At 54.9% G+C, this 18,751-nt stretch overlaps 6 protein-coding genes across 6 annotated transcripts; 2 read left to right on the top strand and 4 right to left on the bottom strand.

The window, feature by feature from the left end:
• Positions 1 to 3,845: 3,845 nt before the first annotated feature.
• On the top strand, positions 3,846 to 6,121 carry PG994_009857 (uncharacterized protein; the record flags this gene model as incomplete). The annotated part of the gene is made up of 2 exons (XM_066861266.1): positions 3,846 to 5,204; positions 5,303 to 6,121. 2 exons carry the CDS (start codon positions 3,846 to 3,848, stop codon positions 6,119 to 6,121), a joined length of 2,178 nt encoding a protein of 725 aa, XP_066710376.1.
• A 646-nt stretch (positions 6,122 to 6,767) lies between these two features.
• On the bottom strand, positions 6,768 to 8,812 carry PG994_009856 (Arginine--tRNA ligase; the record flags this gene model as incomplete). Its single annotated transcript, XM_066861265.1, has 5 exons — positions 6,768 to 7,185; positions 7,252 to 7,478; positions 7,547 to 8,260; positions 8,323 to 8,460; positions 8,534 to 8,812. The coding sequence occupies 5 exons, from the start codon at positions 8,810 to 8,812 to the stop codon at positions 6,768 to 6,770; spliced, it is 1,776 nt and encodes a 591-aa protein (XP_066710375.1).
• Positions 8,813 to 11,007: 2,195 nt separating this feature from the next.
• Positions 11,008 to 12,990, bottom strand: PG994_009855 (uncharacterized protein; the record flags this gene model as incomplete). Its single annotated transcript, XM_066861264.1, has 4 exons — positions 11,008 to 11,311; positions 11,355 to 11,485; positions 11,511 to 12,771; positions 12,839 to 12,990. 4 exons carry the CDS (start codon positions 12,988 to 12,990, stop codon positions 11,008 to 11,010), a joined length of 1,848 nt encoding a protein of 615 aa, XP_066710374.1.
• A 1,886-nt stretch (positions 12,991 to 14,876) lies between these two features.
• PG994_009854 (uncharacterized protein) lies at positions 14,877 to 15,767 on the top strand (the record flags this gene model as incomplete). Its single annotated transcript, XM_066861263.1, has 2 exons — positions 14,877 to 15,281; positions 15,489 to 15,767. The coding sequence occupies 2 exons, from the start codon at positions 14,877 to 14,879 to the stop codon at positions 15,765 to 15,767; spliced, it is 684 nt and encodes a 227-aa protein (XP_066710373.1).
• A 180-nt stretch (positions 15,768 to 15,947) lies between these two features.
• On the bottom strand, positions 15,948 to 16,187 carry PG994_009853 (uncharacterized protein; the record flags this gene model as incomplete). The annotated part of the gene is made up of 1 exon (XM_066861262.1): positions 15,948 to 16,187. The coding sequence occupies one exon, from the start codon at positions 16,185 to 16,187 to the stop codon at positions 15,948 to 15,950; it is 240 nt and encodes a 79-aa protein (XP_066710372.1).
• A 59-nt stretch (positions 16,188 to 16,246) lies between these two features.
• On the bottom strand, positions 16,247 to 17,805 carry PG994_009852 (uncharacterized protein; the record flags this gene model as incomplete). Its single annotated transcript, XM_066861261.1, has 4 exons — positions 16,247 to 16,821; positions 17,269 to 17,280; positions 17,447 to 17,688; positions 17,750 to 17,805. The coding sequence occupies 4 exons, from the start codon at positions 17,803 to 17,805 to the stop codon at positions 16,247 to 16,249; spliced, it is 885 nt and encodes a 294-aa protein (XP_066710371.1).
• Positions 17,806 to 18,751: the final 946 nt, after the last annotated feature.

The following is an 18,751-nucleotide window of genomic DNA, read 5'->3' as shown; positions in this document are numbered from 1 at the left end:
GCATACTCCGTACCGGCATTGCCCTTGGCGGAACGGATCCCGCTTCTCTGCTTCTTTGGTCTCTAGCCTATTCCGTACCTGTCTAGCCCTTCCTTGTTCCTGGCGATATGCCCCACGTCGTATTCTACGTGCAGTAGTTCTCTGCTTTGGGGTCGATCCCCTTTCTGCTTCTTTTTTAGGGTTCGATTTTTCTAGATGACGAGTCATTCGCTGGCCTGTTTCTTTGTCATGGGCCATTGCAGTCCAGATAGGTGGGTTGCATTGGAATTGGCCCGAGGTGAGCCCCTGTCCAGGTACGTACCGTAACGGAGAGATTGGGTCACAGATCAGACTCATTACTTTAGGGGGCGGTAACGTAGAAGAATAGGCAAAAAAAAAAAAAAAAAAAGTGCGGGCGAAGAAAGGGCGGCGGCTGCTGCTGGAAGGAGGTGTTTTTAGGCGCACGCGAACATTGGCATTGTATCTACGCCCGGCATCTGCAATCTGCAGCGGCTACATCTAACGTCCATCTGCATCAAACACGGGCGGTAGAGTTCACCGACGGGCTAATCCAATCAAGCAATACAAGCGAGATTGACGAGCTGGAACAACCTGTAGCCGCAGCTAGACGACACAGCACTACAAAAAGCAAAGGAGATAGACGCCTGCCTGCCAGCTGCTGCCAGTGAAGTGATCGGCCAGAGCTGAGGAGCTGAAATCAAAAAGTCACATTACGTTTCCACTCAAGCACTGTGACACGCCCGCTCTTCGTTACCTGCCCTTCGGCTCTTCCATGCTCTATTACCAAATCCTTCCAGTCTTCTTGGTTCTATTGAACCACCCATTACGCATTCCCGGGTGCCTATCTCGATGACTGCCGAAACTGGCCCGTATTCGGCACGCTACCGCCCACGTTATTGTGCATTAAGCCTTGCTGGGAGCTAGAAAGGTCGCTGGCGTCTAGATTCCCCTTCTTGCCAATTTTGTTCTAAAGTGAGAATCTAAGAATACGACGCCGGTCAGGCCCCACCGGAGTTCGCCTCATTAAAAAGGGGGTAAGAATAACTGGGGGCGTGGGCTGGCCAGCGCGGACTTAACAATGCATGATTTGCTGATGGAAATAATAGGAAAACATGGCAGCTGGCGTGCTGGCAAGCTTTCACTTGATTTATGAATTATGCACCTTGGCACCGTTCTTCGCCGGTTGGTCACCAGTCCAACAGCGGGTGAGCTTCGAGAAGACTCTCTCCGTTCTCTCCGTCCGCCCCCCCATTGGGGCTGGCTGGTTTCGTGGCATTCTTCGCTCATGCCCGGTGTGCGCTGGACGACTCCGGTTTCTTGCCCTGGGCTCCAGCCCTGAAGCCTGTTGCATACCGTTACGAGGATGCGCGCTCGCTGGCTATTGGCCGTGCCAGTTAGGAGGAGGCTTGCTGCGCTGGCCAATCCACGTGGAAACCTCTGGTAGCACACACCCAACGGGCCAAGGTTTTGTCTAGCCGCTGCTCGTACGAGTGCGTCCCAGTCTACTGGGTCGCGGGCTTGCTGATCTTGCTGATGAACGAACAAAAACAAGCAAACACGAAACACGAACAAGAAAGCTGCATGACGATGTTGGGATGAACCGGTACTTGATTGCATAGCATTTGCTGTATCTCAGCTGTTCCCCGAGGGTCCAAGCAAGCAAGCAATCGGGAGTCTTTCCTTCTCGGTCATGCTCAGTAATACGACAGCAATGCAGTTAATATGATCGTAGCAGGGGTGGTGCCAGGGTGCATTTCATTTGCACTGCCCCCAGCCATTGACAACAATTTCCCGAAAACGGGCAGCTATCGCGACAATCACAAGCCGGGCGGGTGCACTGGTCGCGCAGAGTATCACGATCTTCAAAATAAGGATGGACGGAACGAGCTGATCAGTGATCATCTTTGGGTTACAGGTTAGATTGCCTTTTTCTGGTGATGCACACGAAGGCTTGCGCAGACTACCTACTCTGCTGCTGGCGAGAGAATGTCGTGCTGGGATGGCTCGGGTGGTTCCGACCATTCTCACCTGGAGCCATCCCTATCTTCTACTATATTAATTGGAAGCTTCACCCCAGGAGGGGGGCAGATGATACTTGAAAAGGGATCAGCGATAACGGTCCAACGGTCGACGATTAGGAGACAATTGACTCTTTGTTTTGGCGGAGGGGGTGCTTTTCAGGTTGAGGAGTCCCCAACCACCAAGCGCCATCACGGTCGCAGCCGTAGTGGGCACAGCACAGCACACATACGCAAGACACACGCAAGAAGGACCTGAAGGGTCGTGGTGGAGGATTTCATGACTAATGACGCTGAGTTCCGTAGCAAGTAGAGTGCGGCGAGTGAGTACATACATAGGATTCTCGGTCCCCTTCATCACTCAATGCCCACCCTCTCTGAGAGGTCAAAAAGCTTGAGGATTCTTTTCTTGGGAGGCGGTGGCCGGAACGCACCGAGATTCCCTCCGGCACCCGAAACAGAGGACAAGGCAAGACCCAATAGGTTTGTCGCTGACACATGCTCCGAGAGCTTCAGCCCAGCAGAATTCCGAGATCCCATGTGCCAAGCTGCCAAGAGTAGAGGCTCCCGCGTGTATCGGCGCTGCTCGGAACATTTATTATGAGTCTAGCTCCAGGGCGGTTATATTGAAATGCATTCGTTCGCCTCTTTTTGTTCTCTTTGTCGTCGCATCCCTTGCTAGCCTTCTCTAGCCGGCTTACTAAAGGGGGCCCTGGGGAGCACCTGACGTCAAATCTAGCTAAACATCCTGTTTTCCCTGTTTCCAAATAGGATTTGGGGGGAGGGGTTTGTTAATAACTTGTTTAAGCCTTGAGAGGGGTCAAGAGAGATGGGCGCGCAAGGGAAAAAAAGAAGGTGAGGGAGGGGCACAACGGCTTTCTTAAAACCACAGGGGCCGACCAGGGCCAAATTTGAATCATTAGCACTGAACATGAGAGTTGGGCTGATGGCAATGCGGCAAAGCGTGAGGGCGCAGAAGCGCAAAAAGTGAAGTGAAGATGGCCGGCGTGCCGTATAACCGCGATGCTGTCGCCGAACGCGCGTCTCACCAGCCATTTGGTGACCAACGGGCATGCATTCCTTAGTAGATCAGAGCATTAAATCAAACCATTATCAATTGATCAATTGCATGCTGTCACGATCGTCCATTTCCTGAAGCGACGTGGTTTTGAGAGACTTTGACTTCTTAACCGTCTCGATATCTTTTTTCGTCTGCCCTCTGTCCTCTCTGTCAGCCACGAGAATTCCTTAGAGGTGTGGTCTAGACTTTGGCTAATACGGATTTTGATTAGAGTCCCGGAGAGCACCAAAGCAAGCAAAGCAAGCCTTACATTGCATTTTACAACTGACATAGCGGCGTGCGCGCACAATCACACTCTACGACGGTCCTTACCTACTACGACGTATCTGCGACGTATACGCTTTGCCTGTCCGATTGAAAGAAGAGCCCCCCCAGCTTCCCCTCTTCCTCTTGGCACTTCATCGCGCTCGGGATTCCTTCGAATCTGGCTCTTGGCGACCAACAAAATCGTTGCATTCCAATACGCAAGCGACAAGGATTTGCTATTTGCGACGGCACGAACCACTGAAACCAATTGCGGCGGCTGCATACATACAATCTAGTCACGAAAAGTGACGAGTTCGATTCGCTGCCGGGCTATTTTTTGTCCTGTCTTATTGTTCCTAGTCTCCCGCCTGCCAAGAGATTTGGGCACCGGGGAGCCGTCGGCATCCGATCGCATCGAGCACGACTCGATACGCTGACATCATCGGCGCCGCGGCCTGTCGCAAACAACAAATAATACTGGACCCGCGCGTGCGCCAGCCATGTCGGCAGCAGCCAACGACAACGCCGCCGGCCAAGGTGAGGTGGGGACCGCGAACGGGGCGAATGCGAACGGTATTGGAGAACATGCGCATCATGCAATCCCGCATCATCATTCCAACCCGCATGCGACCGGAGGTGGTGATGTAAACCACGAAGCCAATTTCGAAGTCGTGACAGACGGCCGGCGAAAGCGGAATAACGACGCCGAGGCAAAACAGAAAGAAGAAGACGAGGCGCAAGGCAAGGACGAAAAAGACATAAAGGCCGAGAAGAAGAAGGAAAGGGAGGTGAACGGCACCAACAGCAAGCCCAACGATGCCAACGAAGACGCCGCCACCGCCGCGGCGCCGTCCGGCATGAACCCGCCGAAGCGCATCGGCACGTCGGGCATGAAGGACAAGTACAAGAACCAAAAAGACAAGATCAAGGCGAAAGCCAAGCCGGCGGGCGGTTTCGACACGACGCCCATCCCCGACGCGCCGCCGGGGTACACGGTGAAGTTCACGTTCCACCGCGCCACCAACCTGCCGGCCGCGGACCTGGGCACGCAGGCCTCGGACCCCTTCTGCGTCGCAACGCTGACGACCAACCTCCCCAAGCGCCACAAGGAGGACCCCAACCTCGAGCACCGCACCCCGACGATCCGCAAGACGCTCGAGCCCGCGTGGGAGGACTCGTGGACCGTCGCCAACGTGCCGGCCTCGGGCTTCAAGCTGAAGGTGCGCGTCTACGACGAGGACTGGCCCGACCACAACGACCGGCTCGGCAACGTGACGGTGCTGGTGCACTCGGTCAACGAGCAGTGGAAGGGGTTCCCGGTGGCCGGCTTCGAGGTCAAGAAGCGCGCCGGCAGCAAGCGGGCCTACCTCGTGAAAGCCGCGACCACGGCCCTGCACCGCGGCGCCTCCATGACGCCCCGGCTCTTCATGAGCGCCGAGGTGTTGGGGTTGTCCAACTCGCCGCCGCACGCGCACATGTACACGCTGGGCCCGACCTTCTACTTCCGCCACTTCTCGCCCATGATCGGCCGGCTCGCGGGCCTCAAGGTCAACCGGGACGAGGAGCACGACCAGAACTCGGGCGAGGCGACGGCGACGGAGCAGGCCGAGGCCCGCGACCACCCTGATACCCAGAATGTCAACGGCACCGACGGCAACGGAAACCCCGGCAGCAGCGGCCACAATAATGACCAGGCCGGCAGCAGCAACAACAAGACGCAGAAGTACGACTTCCAGGCCAACGAGATCCAGCTCCAGGGGCCCGTGCCGCCCAATCTGTACCACCGCTACGTCGAGTTCCGGCCCATGATCGGCATGATGTTCTCGCGGAGCGGCTTGCGGGGTCGCATCTTGCACAAGGTAACTAGCAGCAGTACCCAACCCAAATCTACCATCCCCCAGAAAAGAAAAAGAAAAAGAAAAGAAGAACAGTCAACTAACTCACTACCCACCCACAGGCCCTGTCCCACCAGCACCGCCGCATCTACAACTTCGACAGCTCGACCGAGTACCACCGCTTCGAGCCCTGCACCGAGGAAGCCAGCCTCCAATTTTTGAAGTTGGCGCACTACGACGAAGGCGGCCGCACCTTCACGTACGTCCTCACGCTCGACGGCCTCTTCCGCTTCACCGAGACCGGTAAAGAGTTCGGCATCGACCTGCTGAGCAAGCACACGATGCACAGCGACGTGGCGGCCTACATCGCCTGCTCGGGCGAGTTTTTGATCCGCCGCCTCAAGAAGCCCACGGCCTCGGCCGACCCCGACCCGAAGCAGCCCACACACCCGCGCGACGCGGAAGTACCCGGCGGCCCCCCGCACGACAAGCCGCCGACGCGCCCGGAGTACTACCAGCTCGTCATCGACAACGACAGCGGGACCTACCGCCCGGACGCCTCGGTCCTGCCCGACCTGCAGAAATTCCTCGAGATGAACTTCCCCGGGTTGGGGATCGTGACCCTCGCCTGCAACGACGAAGAGGACCAGAAACTGAAAGAGCAGCAGCGCGAAGTCAAGAAGAACGAGGGCCAGAACGTGCACATGGTCCTGAACCGGAGCCCCAGCAGCAGCTCGCTTAGCTCGGACGACATCAGCGACCTCGACGAGACGGAGCGCCACGCCAACGAGGCCAACCAGCAGAGCGCGCGCCGCAGCCGGAAGGAGCGCATGCTCGACATCATGTCGCAGGACAGCCCCATAAAGGCGCTGAAGGAGGAGTTCGGCAAGGGCGGGCACGATCACAATGCCGAAGGAGAGAAGGCGGGTGCTTCGAAGTGAGAGGGGGGCGGAACGATGTAATTCAAGTCGCTGTGGTGGCAATCTTGTTGCAAGTGGGAAAGCGAGGAGTGAGAGGTTGTAATGTGTGTGTTCTCGTGTGGGTGGCTGACTGAGCGATCGCCTAGACGGCGGTGGAAAAGCAGTTGGGGGCTACTATCGCATCTCTATAATGATGCCTTGCTGGATTTTCTACTTCTTTTTGATATCCCGATGCGTTGGCAGTTTTTTCTTCTCTTTGTTTTCACTCCAATACCAATCAATCATTTGCTATTTTGGTCACGAACCTGAGACACTTTCTGAGATTTGACTTTTGACTTTTGATTTACCTTGTTTTGACCTTGATCGTGTAGATCTTTTGAGCTACCACTTCTATCCATCTATCATGGCCCACTTCACTCGTAGAGCAGCATCATTCGTCGTTACTATCGTCGCTATTCCTTTAGATCTAGCTATCGATCGCCATGCACTTCTCGCTATGCCAAGCCCAAACGCCTCTCCTTTCTCCCGTTCATCGGAGAACCCAGGTATCATCAAGTTTTCTGAAGTATGTCGATAGCATCCGAAATGAATCACCTCACATACTGTACATTGAGTCAGCAATTAATTAGCAATTAATTCCGCAAACACAACAAGGTCAAGATGAAACTTACCGCTCCACCGGCGACAAGCCCAGCAGACGCATTCCATTGTTGAGCACTACGCGGGCCGCATCGTACAGAGCCATACGGGCCCGCATCACTTCGTGTTCGCTGCCAACCACGCGGAGAACATCGTAGCTCGAGCTGAGCGTATGCGTCATCTTGAAGAGGTAGGTCATGATCGTCGTGGGCTCCAGCGTCTTCAGCGTGTTGGAGACGACGTCCGGCCACTGCGCCAGCACGCGGACGAGGTTGACGGCGTGCTTCTCCGTCAGCAGCGACAGGTCGGCCGTCGCAATCTGCTCCTCGCTCAGCCCGGCCTTGCGAGTAATGGAGCACAGACGGGCGTGTGCGTATTGGAGATAGGGGCCCGTGTCGCCCTCGAACGACGTCATGGTCTCCATGTTGAAAGTGTAGTTGTTATTCCTGGATGATGTTAGTCAGAATTATCGATGATGATTGCCCAAAATGAAGGAGACCGTATAAATATACCTCTTGCCGGTCATGTCTTGCACCATGACACTGCTGATGCCGAGGGTGTCGGCCACTTGGACGGGGTTCTCGACCTGGTTGTACTTGTCCTCGTTCTTGCGCATCACGTCGTGCATGAAGTCGCCCACGTCGCGCAGGATGTCGTCGAGGAACTTGACGGTGCCCTTGCGGGTGCTCATGCCCAGCACCATGCCGAAGTTGATATGCTGCACCTTGGCGGCGATGTCCTTGTAGCCCATCAGCTCCACCACCTTGAAGAACTGCTGGCAGTGCAGGTCCTGCTGCGACGCAATACATAAATCATGTGGTCGAACTTGTACTTCTTCTCGCGGTTCAGCAACTCGCTGATGTCGCGCGTCAGGTAGAGGGCGGTGCCGTCCTTCTTGCGCAGGATGACCTTGCCCAGCGACTTGCCCTGCTTGCCCGGGACGTGCTTGGAGAAGTCGATGAGCTGGGCGCCCTTGTCCTCCTCCGTCAGGCCCATCTCGCGCATCTTGTTGGCGGCCTCCTCCATGTCGGACTCGGGGACCTGGCTCTCGCCCGAGTAGTCGTCGAAGTGGATGTTGAGGCGGGCGTAGGTCTGCTTGTAGCGGGTGATGGAGAGGTCGCGGAACCGCTTCCACAAGGCGAGGGCCTTCTCGTCGCTCTCGGTCATGAGCTTGAAGTAGCGGCGGGCCTGCTCGTCCAGCCCCTCGTCGCGGATCTTCTGGGCCTCCTCGGCCTTGCCTTCCTTCTCGAGCTCCTCAGCCTTGTCCTGCTCGGCCTTGATGTCGACGTTGATCTTGACGTAGACCTGGAAGAGGTGGTTGATGGGGTCCTTGGTCAGTTCCTCCTCGTTGCCGTACTTCTCGAACCCGAGGGCCAGCAGACCGTACTGTTTACCCCAGTCACCGAGGTAGTTGATGCGGACGACATCCCAGCCGGCAGCTTCATATAAGTTGGCGAGGAAACCTCCGATGATGGTACTTCGCAAGTGGCCGGCGTGGAAGGGCTTGGCGATGTTGGGGAGCTGAACTCGACAATGATGCGCTTCCGGCCCTGGGAGGGGTCGCTCTGGTCCTTGAGGCCGACGGCCTTGTTGGTGCCGAAGTCCTTGCGGTGCTTCAGTGCCAGAGGGATGGTCGTCTGGGTCAGGGGACCGGCTTTGAAGAAGAAGGAGAGGAAGGCGCCGTTGAGGACGGGCGTCTCGACGAGTGAGGAACCGGGCCACTGTGGGGGAAGTGTTAGTAAGAGAGAGAAGAGGAGCTATTTGGAGGTGAAGTAACATCAGAAGAGCACACACCTTGGAGAGCCACTCACTACCCAGAGCATCGGGCTTGCCCTTGACGCGCAGGGCAGGAATGGGCAGCACAATGTCGCCCTTGTCGAGAGTGGAGGTCCATTGCAGGGCCGGGTAGACAATCTTGGAGTCGACGCCGGTGATCTTGCTGAGGATGGAGGTGATGTGGGAGCGGTAGATGTCGACCGGGTTGATGTCGGGGAAGCAGTTGGGGTACTTGTCGAGGGCGGGCAGGTCTTTGAACTCCTTGGCCAGGTTGTCTACGGAGGCGTCGCTCGCCATGGCGTCGTCGGTGGTGATGGAGGATGAGGTATGGGAGGAGAACCTCTTGCTCGTGATGGGCCGGGAGGAATGCGCGTTTGGTTTTGCGAGGTGGGTAAGTCGAGGAACCAGGGACGAGGACGATGACTCGAAAGCGCAATGACTGTGACAAGGTCGGCAATGGTGGGGTTGAAGCGATCGCGAAGGAGAATGGCAAAAATTATGGCGGGGTGAAAGGCGCCAGGCGGAATCGGGCCTAGCGGGCTTGGTGGGTGAAACTGAATTTGAAAATGCGTACAGTGCTGATAGCGACGATAGCGTCCGCGGCTTCAGGGAGAAAACAGAAGAAGAGGAAGAAGGGATGGCGAGCCTGGATAAGCCATGACGGCTTAGAGCCGACATTGAGGCAAGTCTCCCACTTCGGGTACTCATACAGTTGCGATTGCGCTCTTTCGCTCTCGTTGGAAACACAGCATGGAGTCTATCCCAGGTCGACAACCAGCTCGTGTTGGTTCCTAGGTCGGACGCGCTGTTGACTCGATTGAATTGGGCGCTGTCGCATTGACTCACTCTAGCCCGTCGGTCAACGGCCCTTACTGGTCCCGCCCCACCCAAGGGTCCTGGGATAGCACTCACTGCTGACCACTTGCCGAAGCTGTAAATAGCATCTTTCCTCACAATTGCTAGAATATAGAATTTATTTTGATTAATATGTCTCAATGTGATGGGTGAATAAGTATACTTGAGGTGGCTGAGATTACGTGTAATTTGAATTTGTTGTCTAAGAACCTGTCCTGCGCCAGCTAAAGCAGCATTGAATATTTAATTCCACACTTTATATAAAAATAAGCCCTTAAGTCGAGAGTAATATTCTTTTAAAGCTTAATATAATAGTAGTTAATTTTTAATTAAAATAATTTTCTTTAAAGTTATAAAAAGATTAAATTATTATAAATTAATAAGAAATATTATATTTAATATAATAAAATAGATAAAAATATTTTAATATATTAAACTTAGTATTTATAAAATAAAGCTGTTGAAATATTATTATTTATTTTTAAATCTAGTATTTATTTTATTTTATTTCTTAAAATAAACATATATATTCTTTAAAAACTTAATATTAATTTAAAGCTTTTTATCTTTATGTAAAAAAATTAAAAGAATACAAGGACTTTAATATATTATAATATATACGTTTTATTATATAAAAAATAATTTTTTTTAATTTATTAGTAATTTATATACTATAGGTTTAAGTATTTAAAGCCTAAAGATTAGAAATATTAAAACTTAAAATAAAGTAAAGTTTTAAAATTATTTATACTTTAAAATATTTAATTATTATTTAAAGTTTTAAATAATACTTATTATAGCGTTAAAAGCGTATTATTTAAAGAATTAAAAGAATATGAGGTTTTGCGTTTCGCGTTATTTTTGGTGGCCCACTGTATTACGAAGCCCCTGAATGTCCTTTCTATAGAATTGCTTCGGCCGCCGAGCTATTCTGAATCTTCTCTCGAGGTATGCTATATCATTGAATTCAAGCTTCTCGATCGCAATGCCTTTCATGGCCTGTTCAACTCAGTTCCTTTTAGTCTGTTGCGTTGCACCATCTTCGCGACGACTTGCAGGTGTCGCGGCACCACTTATTACCCTCCTGTATCCTAAACTTAACACGACCAATGACCTGGCGTCTTTCGTGAGACTGGACGACCTGTGCTGCCAGTTTTTGACATCAAACATTACCCCTACTGCTTTGGCCAATGTCAGTTTTACAAAGTTGGTGCTTCCTCGGGGCCTCATCCTCATTCCTGGACTTGCTTGCAGTTGAATCTTCGTAAACATACGTCCAAGAAGAGCTTGGACTGTTCAAACTGTGGCCGCCACGTCGCTTCACTCGATGGTGAAGACCGATGTGACATGCATCCCGCTGGCATGATAGTAACGCCGCTGCTCTCAACGATGGCGAAATGTATTTGCTGTGCCGAGTTCCTCCTCATCCCGGGCACAGAGCCTCGATGGGATGCTTTATCTCGCCGGGGTGCATCGTATCACGCCCTTCGGCATGTACCTCGATCTCCCGGCCGAAAAAGACAGTCCAGCTGCTGCAAGTCTCGTCCAGTCTGTGTACACGCCTCCTCCAGCCACGTCGTACACTTTGCTCTCAGCACATGCCGAGTTGAGTAAACCAACCAACCGGCGGCAGTCCCTCAAAAACAATACTCCTCCACATGCAAATGAATCCCCTGCGCCCCCGTCCCTTGTGCACGCCCCCGCTCGTCGCTCAGCCGGGCCACGCTGGTCCGCACCCTCGCCACCAGCGACGCGCCGCCGCACACCACGACGCCCGTCTCGCCGCCCGTGGCCTCGACGGCGCTGCGCACGAATCCCGCGACGTCGGGCCGCGCCGCCGAGTGGTGGATGTGCGAGTCCGTGCTGTTGGTCCGCGACACGACGCGTCGTTGGCGGCTCTTGGAGCAACAACCCTCAGACGAACCCGGCTCAACATCTGCACTTTTCTCTCCTGCTGATGTCTTTCTCCTCCGTCCCATGGTACTCCTTGTCCAGGTCTGCCGCAGTTGACCGCGGAAGAAGGAGCGACTCCGAGATAGCCTCGAGCTGCCCATTCCCCGTCACCGCGATGGACACGGACAGCTCGATGCCCCGCTCCGCCGCCCTAGCCAGTGCCTCGTGCAGCCTCCCCAAATAAAACCCGACCTCGTCGCCCCTGCCGCGCCGCCAGCAGGAAATCAATGCGCTTGGTGCAGATCGTTTGGTCCTTGGCATCCAGCACGCTCTCCAGGATGGGCAGCGTAAACGACGCGCCCGTCGACGCCGAGATGAGCACGAGCGTCTCGAAGATGTCCCACCGCGGGGGCCGTCCGTAGGGCCCCGCCACCCACGCCGTGAGCGTCTGCTCCTTCTTCTTCTTCGTCCCCGACGTCTCCAGCCTCTTGGCGTACGCGTGCAGCCGCTTCGAGAAGCCGGCATGGGCCCGGACCACCAGCTGGATGCTGTTGCACACGCATGTCTCGGGCATCTGGTGCGCCGACGCGATGGTGAATGGGTGCGTCTCGAACGCGCCCACACGCGGCAGCCACAGATAAAGGTGCTGGCCCGCCCGCCACCGGAAGTGCACGTCCTTGATCGTCAGCACCGTGATCGAATCCCCGACCGCCGTGATCTGGGTGTTGTGCCCCAACCTCTGGCCCCCCTTGCATCGCGACGGATTCGGCCTGCTGAACTTGATGTTCTGCCACAGGAGCATGCCGAGCCGGAACGCGCGATCGAAGCTCAGCGCCGCGATGGCGAACCAGACGTTGTAGCGCGCGCTGGCCGGCACATGCAGATAAACGACCCACAGAAAGAAGATGGCGGCGACGACGTGCTGCACGACGAACACCTCGTACGCCAGAGCGCGGACCGGCCGCAGCGACGTCAGCACCATCCACAGCAGCAGGCCCCAGGCGCCGAGCCCGAACTTGACCATGGGCATCCACTGCAGGTAGTCCTGCACGAAGTTGGCCAGGACCCACTCGGTCCAGAAGTGGAAGCCGTGCACCGTGGCCGTGACGAAGACGGTGCGCGCGACCCAGCGGTGCAGCCAGTTGAGCCGCTCGTAGCTCGTGCCGGCCAGCAGCGCCACGAGGCTCGTCTTGGATGACAGGAGGTACAGCAGCGGGACCTGCGTGACGGTGACCCAGGCGTTGCGGAAGCCGATGCGCTCCCAGAAGTAGACGTCCTTGACGATGGCCCCCGCCGTCATCATGTAGATGATGACGGCCCAGTACGCCAGCAGCACCAGCACCCGGCCCATGGGCGGCGGCGTCATCCACGACAGATACTTGTGCGGCACATAGAGCTGGGGGTAGCTAATCTCGCGGGTCACGGCCGTCAGCGTCGCCCAGGTCTGCCAGTACCACGTCGTGGGTTTGGTGGGATACCGCATCGAGCTTGTCCGCGATGTCCTCAGCCTAAAGCCCCGTCCGTGATCAGCTCACCTTCTTTGATGTTTCTTGCGCTTGAGTTCGTCCTGCTTACCTCAACCAGTGCTGGCCCGAGTTGGCCAAACGTATCAGCAGCAGGAGTGCCAGCACCCCCGCGATGATGTACCAGTATGCGCGGGCGAGGGCCATGTTGTCTTTCGAGAACATGCCGCTGCCCATGTCCATCCCTCCTGTGCCCATGTCCATCTTGGCGGTGGTTTGCTGCCGCTGCAGACGACGGCGAATGTAAGTTGGCGCACTATCCAGATGTCAAGGTCGAGTTGAACAGACACGCCAAGCACTTGAATTGAAATCCAAGGAAAGGTTCCTCAATCAGGGAGCTCGGGTCGAATGACTCTGTGGTAGAGCGCGCGTTGTACAATATTGACGTGTTCAATCCGTTTGCCCAGTTCGTGATGACGCCAGACTGATTGAGATATTGAGCCGACACGAAAGAAGACACTTGGTCTTGGCCAGTTGATCCTTCGTAAAGCGTTTCGAGACCGCGCGGCCAATGCGACGCCGTTGAGTCCAGACTGAGGGTCGGAGGACAAAGACGAGATGATGGGCGTTCGAACGGTGTAAGACGGTCGTTACTAAGAACCAGGCAGTCGGGAAGTTCCACCTCCAAGATCCAGCCTCAGGAGCTAGGTTACTAGTTACACATGGAAGGCAAAGCGGAAACGTGCTCATGGGAACACAAGAGTGTCTTGTCTGCCGTCCTTTGTTATGTCAGCGGGTGTTGATGTCGCTGTCAACTTTGTTGTCCGGTGTGTGCTACGCCCAGGAGAGCCTCAAAGAACACATGCTTGGAATGAGCCACCCGCGGCCCCGTCCGTTCTCCTGGTGCTTCAGCTGTCCAGCCTCTCTGCCCGAGCAAGCCAAGTGCCGCTGCATCATTGGCGCGCAATCCTGAGTAAGTACTAGAGGCGCAAGTTTGAGCAGCTTTTTGGCTGCCGAGCAGTCTAGCTCTCGGGCCTAGCCTTAGCCACAACTTGCTCATATCAACTCAACCAGTCGCGCTTGGGACAAGCAGCTACCCCTCGCTTCCCCGCCGGTCGCACTAGACGGAGTCCCTTGTACGTCGTATATTCAGCTGCGCTACGGCAATGCTGGGTGTACGACTTATTCTTAATTCCGAGTTATCACAGTGGCTCAGATAAAGATGATGTCTTGTCAAGTTTCATAATGCGACAGCCATGGCTCATCGTCTGTATTCGTATGCTCTACATCAGAGAGGGAACTCGGTAAACAACCAACACACCCAGAAGAGCAGTCCCCTGTAACTTCTTCCCGACAGGCTTGGCGCAAAAGCTTGTCTAAGGCCTCCGAGCCAATGGTTCCACCCGATCTCTACTCGATCTGGCAGGTCGGACACCGGAAGCCCCTGCCGATAGCGTAGCTCTGGGTACCTTGGGATCGGCATCATCTCTCAGAGCCCAAGCTGACTACTCACAACTTCATTCGAAAATGGCATTCTGTGTATTCAAATGTCGCGCTGGCGTATGGTGCTCGCTTCGACTGGATAGCAGGGCAAGCTCATTTCGCAAGAGAGTTCAAGATAGTCCATGCGGAAAACCGTAAAGGGGTTTCTCGAAACATTTGCCCCAGGAGAAACTTGCTCACGATTGGCCCGCTCTTCCGCCTCCCCCCCAAACCTACTTCTTTGGTAGCTTCGCGGCAGCCATCTCCCTGTAGCCTGGTTCGACCCGACTAGACCGCCCCTTCAAACGTTAAAGAACGACCTAGACAAGCCCACCAGTCCCGACGCGCCGTCTTCTGGGTGCATGGGGGCGACTGTCCGGTGCATTGGGAAGTGGGAAGTAGCTACTGTAGTTGCAGCCAGCCGAGCTCAGATCCCCTCTGTGCGAGATGTGACATATAAGTAGGTAGGTAGATGAGTGCTGTCGGCGCTCAGCCCTGTCTCACTTCTTCTCTGTCCAAACCAATTGACGATCACCTGCACCAGTCCAAGGAACTGTGTCGGCTTTGACTCCGCAACATAAACCCAATCCCCATCTCTGCCCAGAACTCTCTTCCAGTTTCGCCTTCCCCGGGACAAATCACAACTCTCTTCTTCAGTCCTTACCACCATGGCCCCCCTCCTGTCCCTCGCGTCCGCGACGCTGCTGTTCCTGTCAGCCGCCCACGCCCACTTCCAGGTGCAGTACCCGCCGACCATCGGCCCCTTTGACGACGACAAGGAAGGCGACGCGCCCTGCGGCGGCTACACGGCCGATTTCAGCAAAGCGGCCACCGACTTCCACGTCGGCGGCGACGCCATCGCCACCAAGTCGGGCCACCCCCAGACCCAGTGGCTCTACCGCATCACCACCGACGACAAGGCCGCCGGCAACTGGACCGAGGTCTATGGCCAGGTTCAGCAGAGCGGCGTCGGCACCTTCTGCGTCCCAAAGGTCGCCGTCCCGGACAGCTACATCGGCCAGAAGGCCGTCTTGAGCATCGTGGCCGACGGCGACGACGGCATGCTGTACCAGGTATGTCATGGGAAGCCTCCCGAGCTATTAAATTTTTTTTTCTTTTTCTTTTTCTTTTTTCTCTTTTTCTTTTTCTTTTTGTTTTTTCTCTTTTTCTTTTTGTTTTTTTCTCCCTTTTTTTCTCTCTTTTTTTTCTCTTTTTTTCTCTCTTTTTTTCTCTCCCTTTTCGGAGCTTCAGACAGACTGACAAAGCAATGAAATATGTAGTGCGCCCTCGTCAACTTCGTCGCTGGCGTCAACGACAAGATCCCCTCGGCCTGCACCAACTCGTCCTCGGTCACGGCCAGCTTCAACCAAGACCCCAAGCTGGCCGCTCTGGTCGCCTCCTCCACCAACACCACCTCCGGCGGCGGCAGCTCCACGAGCAACACCCCCTCTTCTTCCTCGCTGAAGAGCGCTGCGGCTGGCATCTACGGGTCCATGAGCGGTGTCCGTGCCCTGGCCCTCGGACCGCTGGCGGCCGCACTGGCGATCTTGGTTTTGTAGTATGTAGATATCATATCTGAAAATTGAATCGAAGGCCCCTGTACTTAAAGAAGAAGAAAGCGAGGCCTGTTTGAAATTGAATACTTCGGGACTGGGTGATGAGGTTAATGTATATATATCCAGCCTAGTCTTTATATAAGATACCCATGCTACTGACTGGCCCAAGTCGGCGTCACCTCCCTACCACAACACCAGCCAAGCCAGTGTGGCTGCACTCAGTCCAAACCTCGAAACTCTGTCGATGGCGAGTTGCATAGTAGCAGCACCCTCGTCACCAGCCCCCTCCTCCTTGCTCTCCCAGACCGGCAGGGTGCTCCCGTTGACCGCCTCGGTGGGCCGTATGCAGAACAGCCCCGACCAGCCCGCGACGCCGCCGCCAACCCGCAGCGTGAGCAGCGTCGGCCAGGCGACGGTTCCCATGTCGTTATAGGAAGTCAGGTTGCCGGGGCCGCCGGGCGCGGGAGACGTAGAAAAGGTCATCAGCTCCGCTTGGCCCCGGGGAACTCGCGGATCGACTGCGCCGGCAGGACGCCGGACACGGACGACGTCCGGGATGGCCGCGTGTCGTCCTTCGCACAGGCGGGGATCTCGTTGATGTGCGGGTCCGCACATTTCCTCCGGGCCGCGGCCTGCACGTCACGGAGGCAGCCGGGGCTCAGGACGCTGGAGCAGGTGCCATCGTCGCGGCGCATGGCATCCGGGTAGGGCTCGTCAATGAGGTCCCAGTGGATGATGCATAGTTTCCACTCGTCCAGCACCGAGACGTTTTTCTGGCCGCTGCCCGCGTCGGTGATGTTGGTCAGCAGGGAGGGGGGCGTGTGCATGACGACCTCGCCGGCCGTGTAGTGCTGGCCACGGAATGGGGCACCGGTCCTCATGGTGACGGAGAGGGACCAGCCCGGAAGGGCGGAATTCATTTCCTCCGTGACTTCGCCGGTCCCCAGAGGGGCCGAGATGTTGGGCGTGGCGAAGGAGTACGTCCCGGTCAGGTTGGGCGTCTTCAGGGCCTCGAAGAAGCCGCCGCTGTCCTCACGACCCCATGGGGCGATAGTGCCTGATTCGCTGAACCATTCAGTCGGAACGCGTCGCTCGTGTCAGACGGTTTTGTAGCCCTATCTTAACCGGCTTGGCTCTGGACCAGACGGGACCAACGAAATGATGACTATCAACAATGAGACGTACTTGCAACCAAATCCGTGATCTCTCAGTGTTTCATTTCTGCACGCCAACATCATAGAAACGTAACTACATTGTTTAAACTTGGCGATACAACACTATAAAAAGCGTTCCACCCTTCGGCGCTTCCACCGCGCTACTTATTGGCTCATATAATACTTTGGGATCAAGCTGGTAAAACCCCGAATGCGGTACTATCAGGGGTCACCTGCCTCATTAGGCTATTACGTGAGATGGGTTTATGCAGCTGAATTGAAGGATAATACAACAAGTGAATGTCCATTGAATCTGCCATATTCTACCAGCATTTAAGAAAGCGACTGACACTCTACGAAACCTCCCCAGTATCCCGACAGTCCCGCCATTGCCGCTTTGCACGCGGTAGGCCAAAGAATCAGGTTTCCAGCCTTCTACTTTATGGGAATGATTCTTGCAGCCGCAATGACTTGCTACAAGGCCTCCAGTCAGCTTCTTCCCCATGGTGAAATCAGAGGTTTACTTACCTGCTGTCCAATGACTTTTGCAGCCATCCGTGGTAAACGTATTAATGGCAGCGTCCTTTGCGCACAGTGGGTCGGAAAAGAGGGTGAACTCCATGTTCTCCTGGGCGATGTTCGTAGCGACGACATTATGGGCGATGTCGACTGCAACACACCACAACTCGTCCGTGTTGGAGCCTCCGATGTAGCCGTCGGCTCCGGGCGAGTCGTCGTTGGGACAGCCAGCTTCGTAGAACTCGAGGGACCTAGCAAGCCAGTCAGAGTAAGTTGCCTCAGAAGAGCATTACGATTTGTTGCTTTACTTACAAATTGGCGGTGGCGAAGCCAAGGAAGCCAGCCAGAGTAGCAATGTGTAGTACCATGTTCTTTATGTTGAGCGTTTGGTAGTGGACAGTGAGATTGGAGTCTCGTTTCGTGTTCTCGAGCTGTAGAACGGATGAGGACAACAGGCTTTGTGAAAGTTAGATTACATTTATGAGCACCGCGGACGATGGAGATACTCGACCGATATTTGTAGTCCAGAGCCCTTGGTCATTATTCGTCCAGCTTCATTCATGGTCATATTGTATTGGAACGGACAGCCGACCTTCTCGACGTCCTTAACATGTGTGCTACTTCCCAACAACCTAGGCGGCCCCCTCGGTTGGCTTGATTGACCGCTGCACCTGCTCGGATTCGGATTTCTACATCAGTAAGAATCAACCGAATTGGAGAACGTCGTATGGTGAGACCAGCAGGATTCAAAACAAAAACCAACAGTGCCTTGGCTAATGTCAATACGACCTTCCAGAAACGAGGAAAGAGGCCATGATCTGCACACTTCGTCCTCCCGTGGACTTTCTTTCGGTGTGGTAGCTCGCTTGCCGACCCGGGGTTCATACGTGACCGGACTCCGATTGGCACTGCCACACATTTCGGACCGTTATTTACGCCAGATGCACCTCATCACAGCTGCCTGCCACTGACCTGACCTATATTTCAATATACACTGCTCGTAAGCATACCACGACCCAACCTTGACGAGGCCGTACCAGTAGTAAACTAACTGCATGTCAGTCCACCAACTGCCTCAAGAGATGAGGGGTGATATTCATGGGAATCGAGAACTATGGCTATGATCGAATCGAGTGAAAGATGTGAGGACAGATTACGGGTAGTTCTGGGGACTGCGATGGTGGCGTGTTGGTAAGCATTGCGTTAGGGGCTTCCTTTTAAAGAATATATACATCATTCATATCTTGGCAAGAATATCAGTCTCTTCTAGCCGAGAAGACTCACATCGGGAGATGAATCGAAGGGGGCTTCATC

Source organism: Apiospora phragmitis, assembly GCF_038363925.1.
Source record: "Apiospora phragmitis strain CBS 135458 chromosome Unknown utg000010l:1.0-9815664.0:1.0-9183399.0, whole genome shotgun sequence".
In the NCBI taxonomy this organism is placed as follows: Eukaryota; Fungi; Ascomycota; class Sordariomycetes; order Amphisphaeriales; family Apiosporaceae; genus Apiospora; species Apiospora phragmitis.
This window is presented reverse-complemented; position numbering and strand designations above follow the sequence as displayed.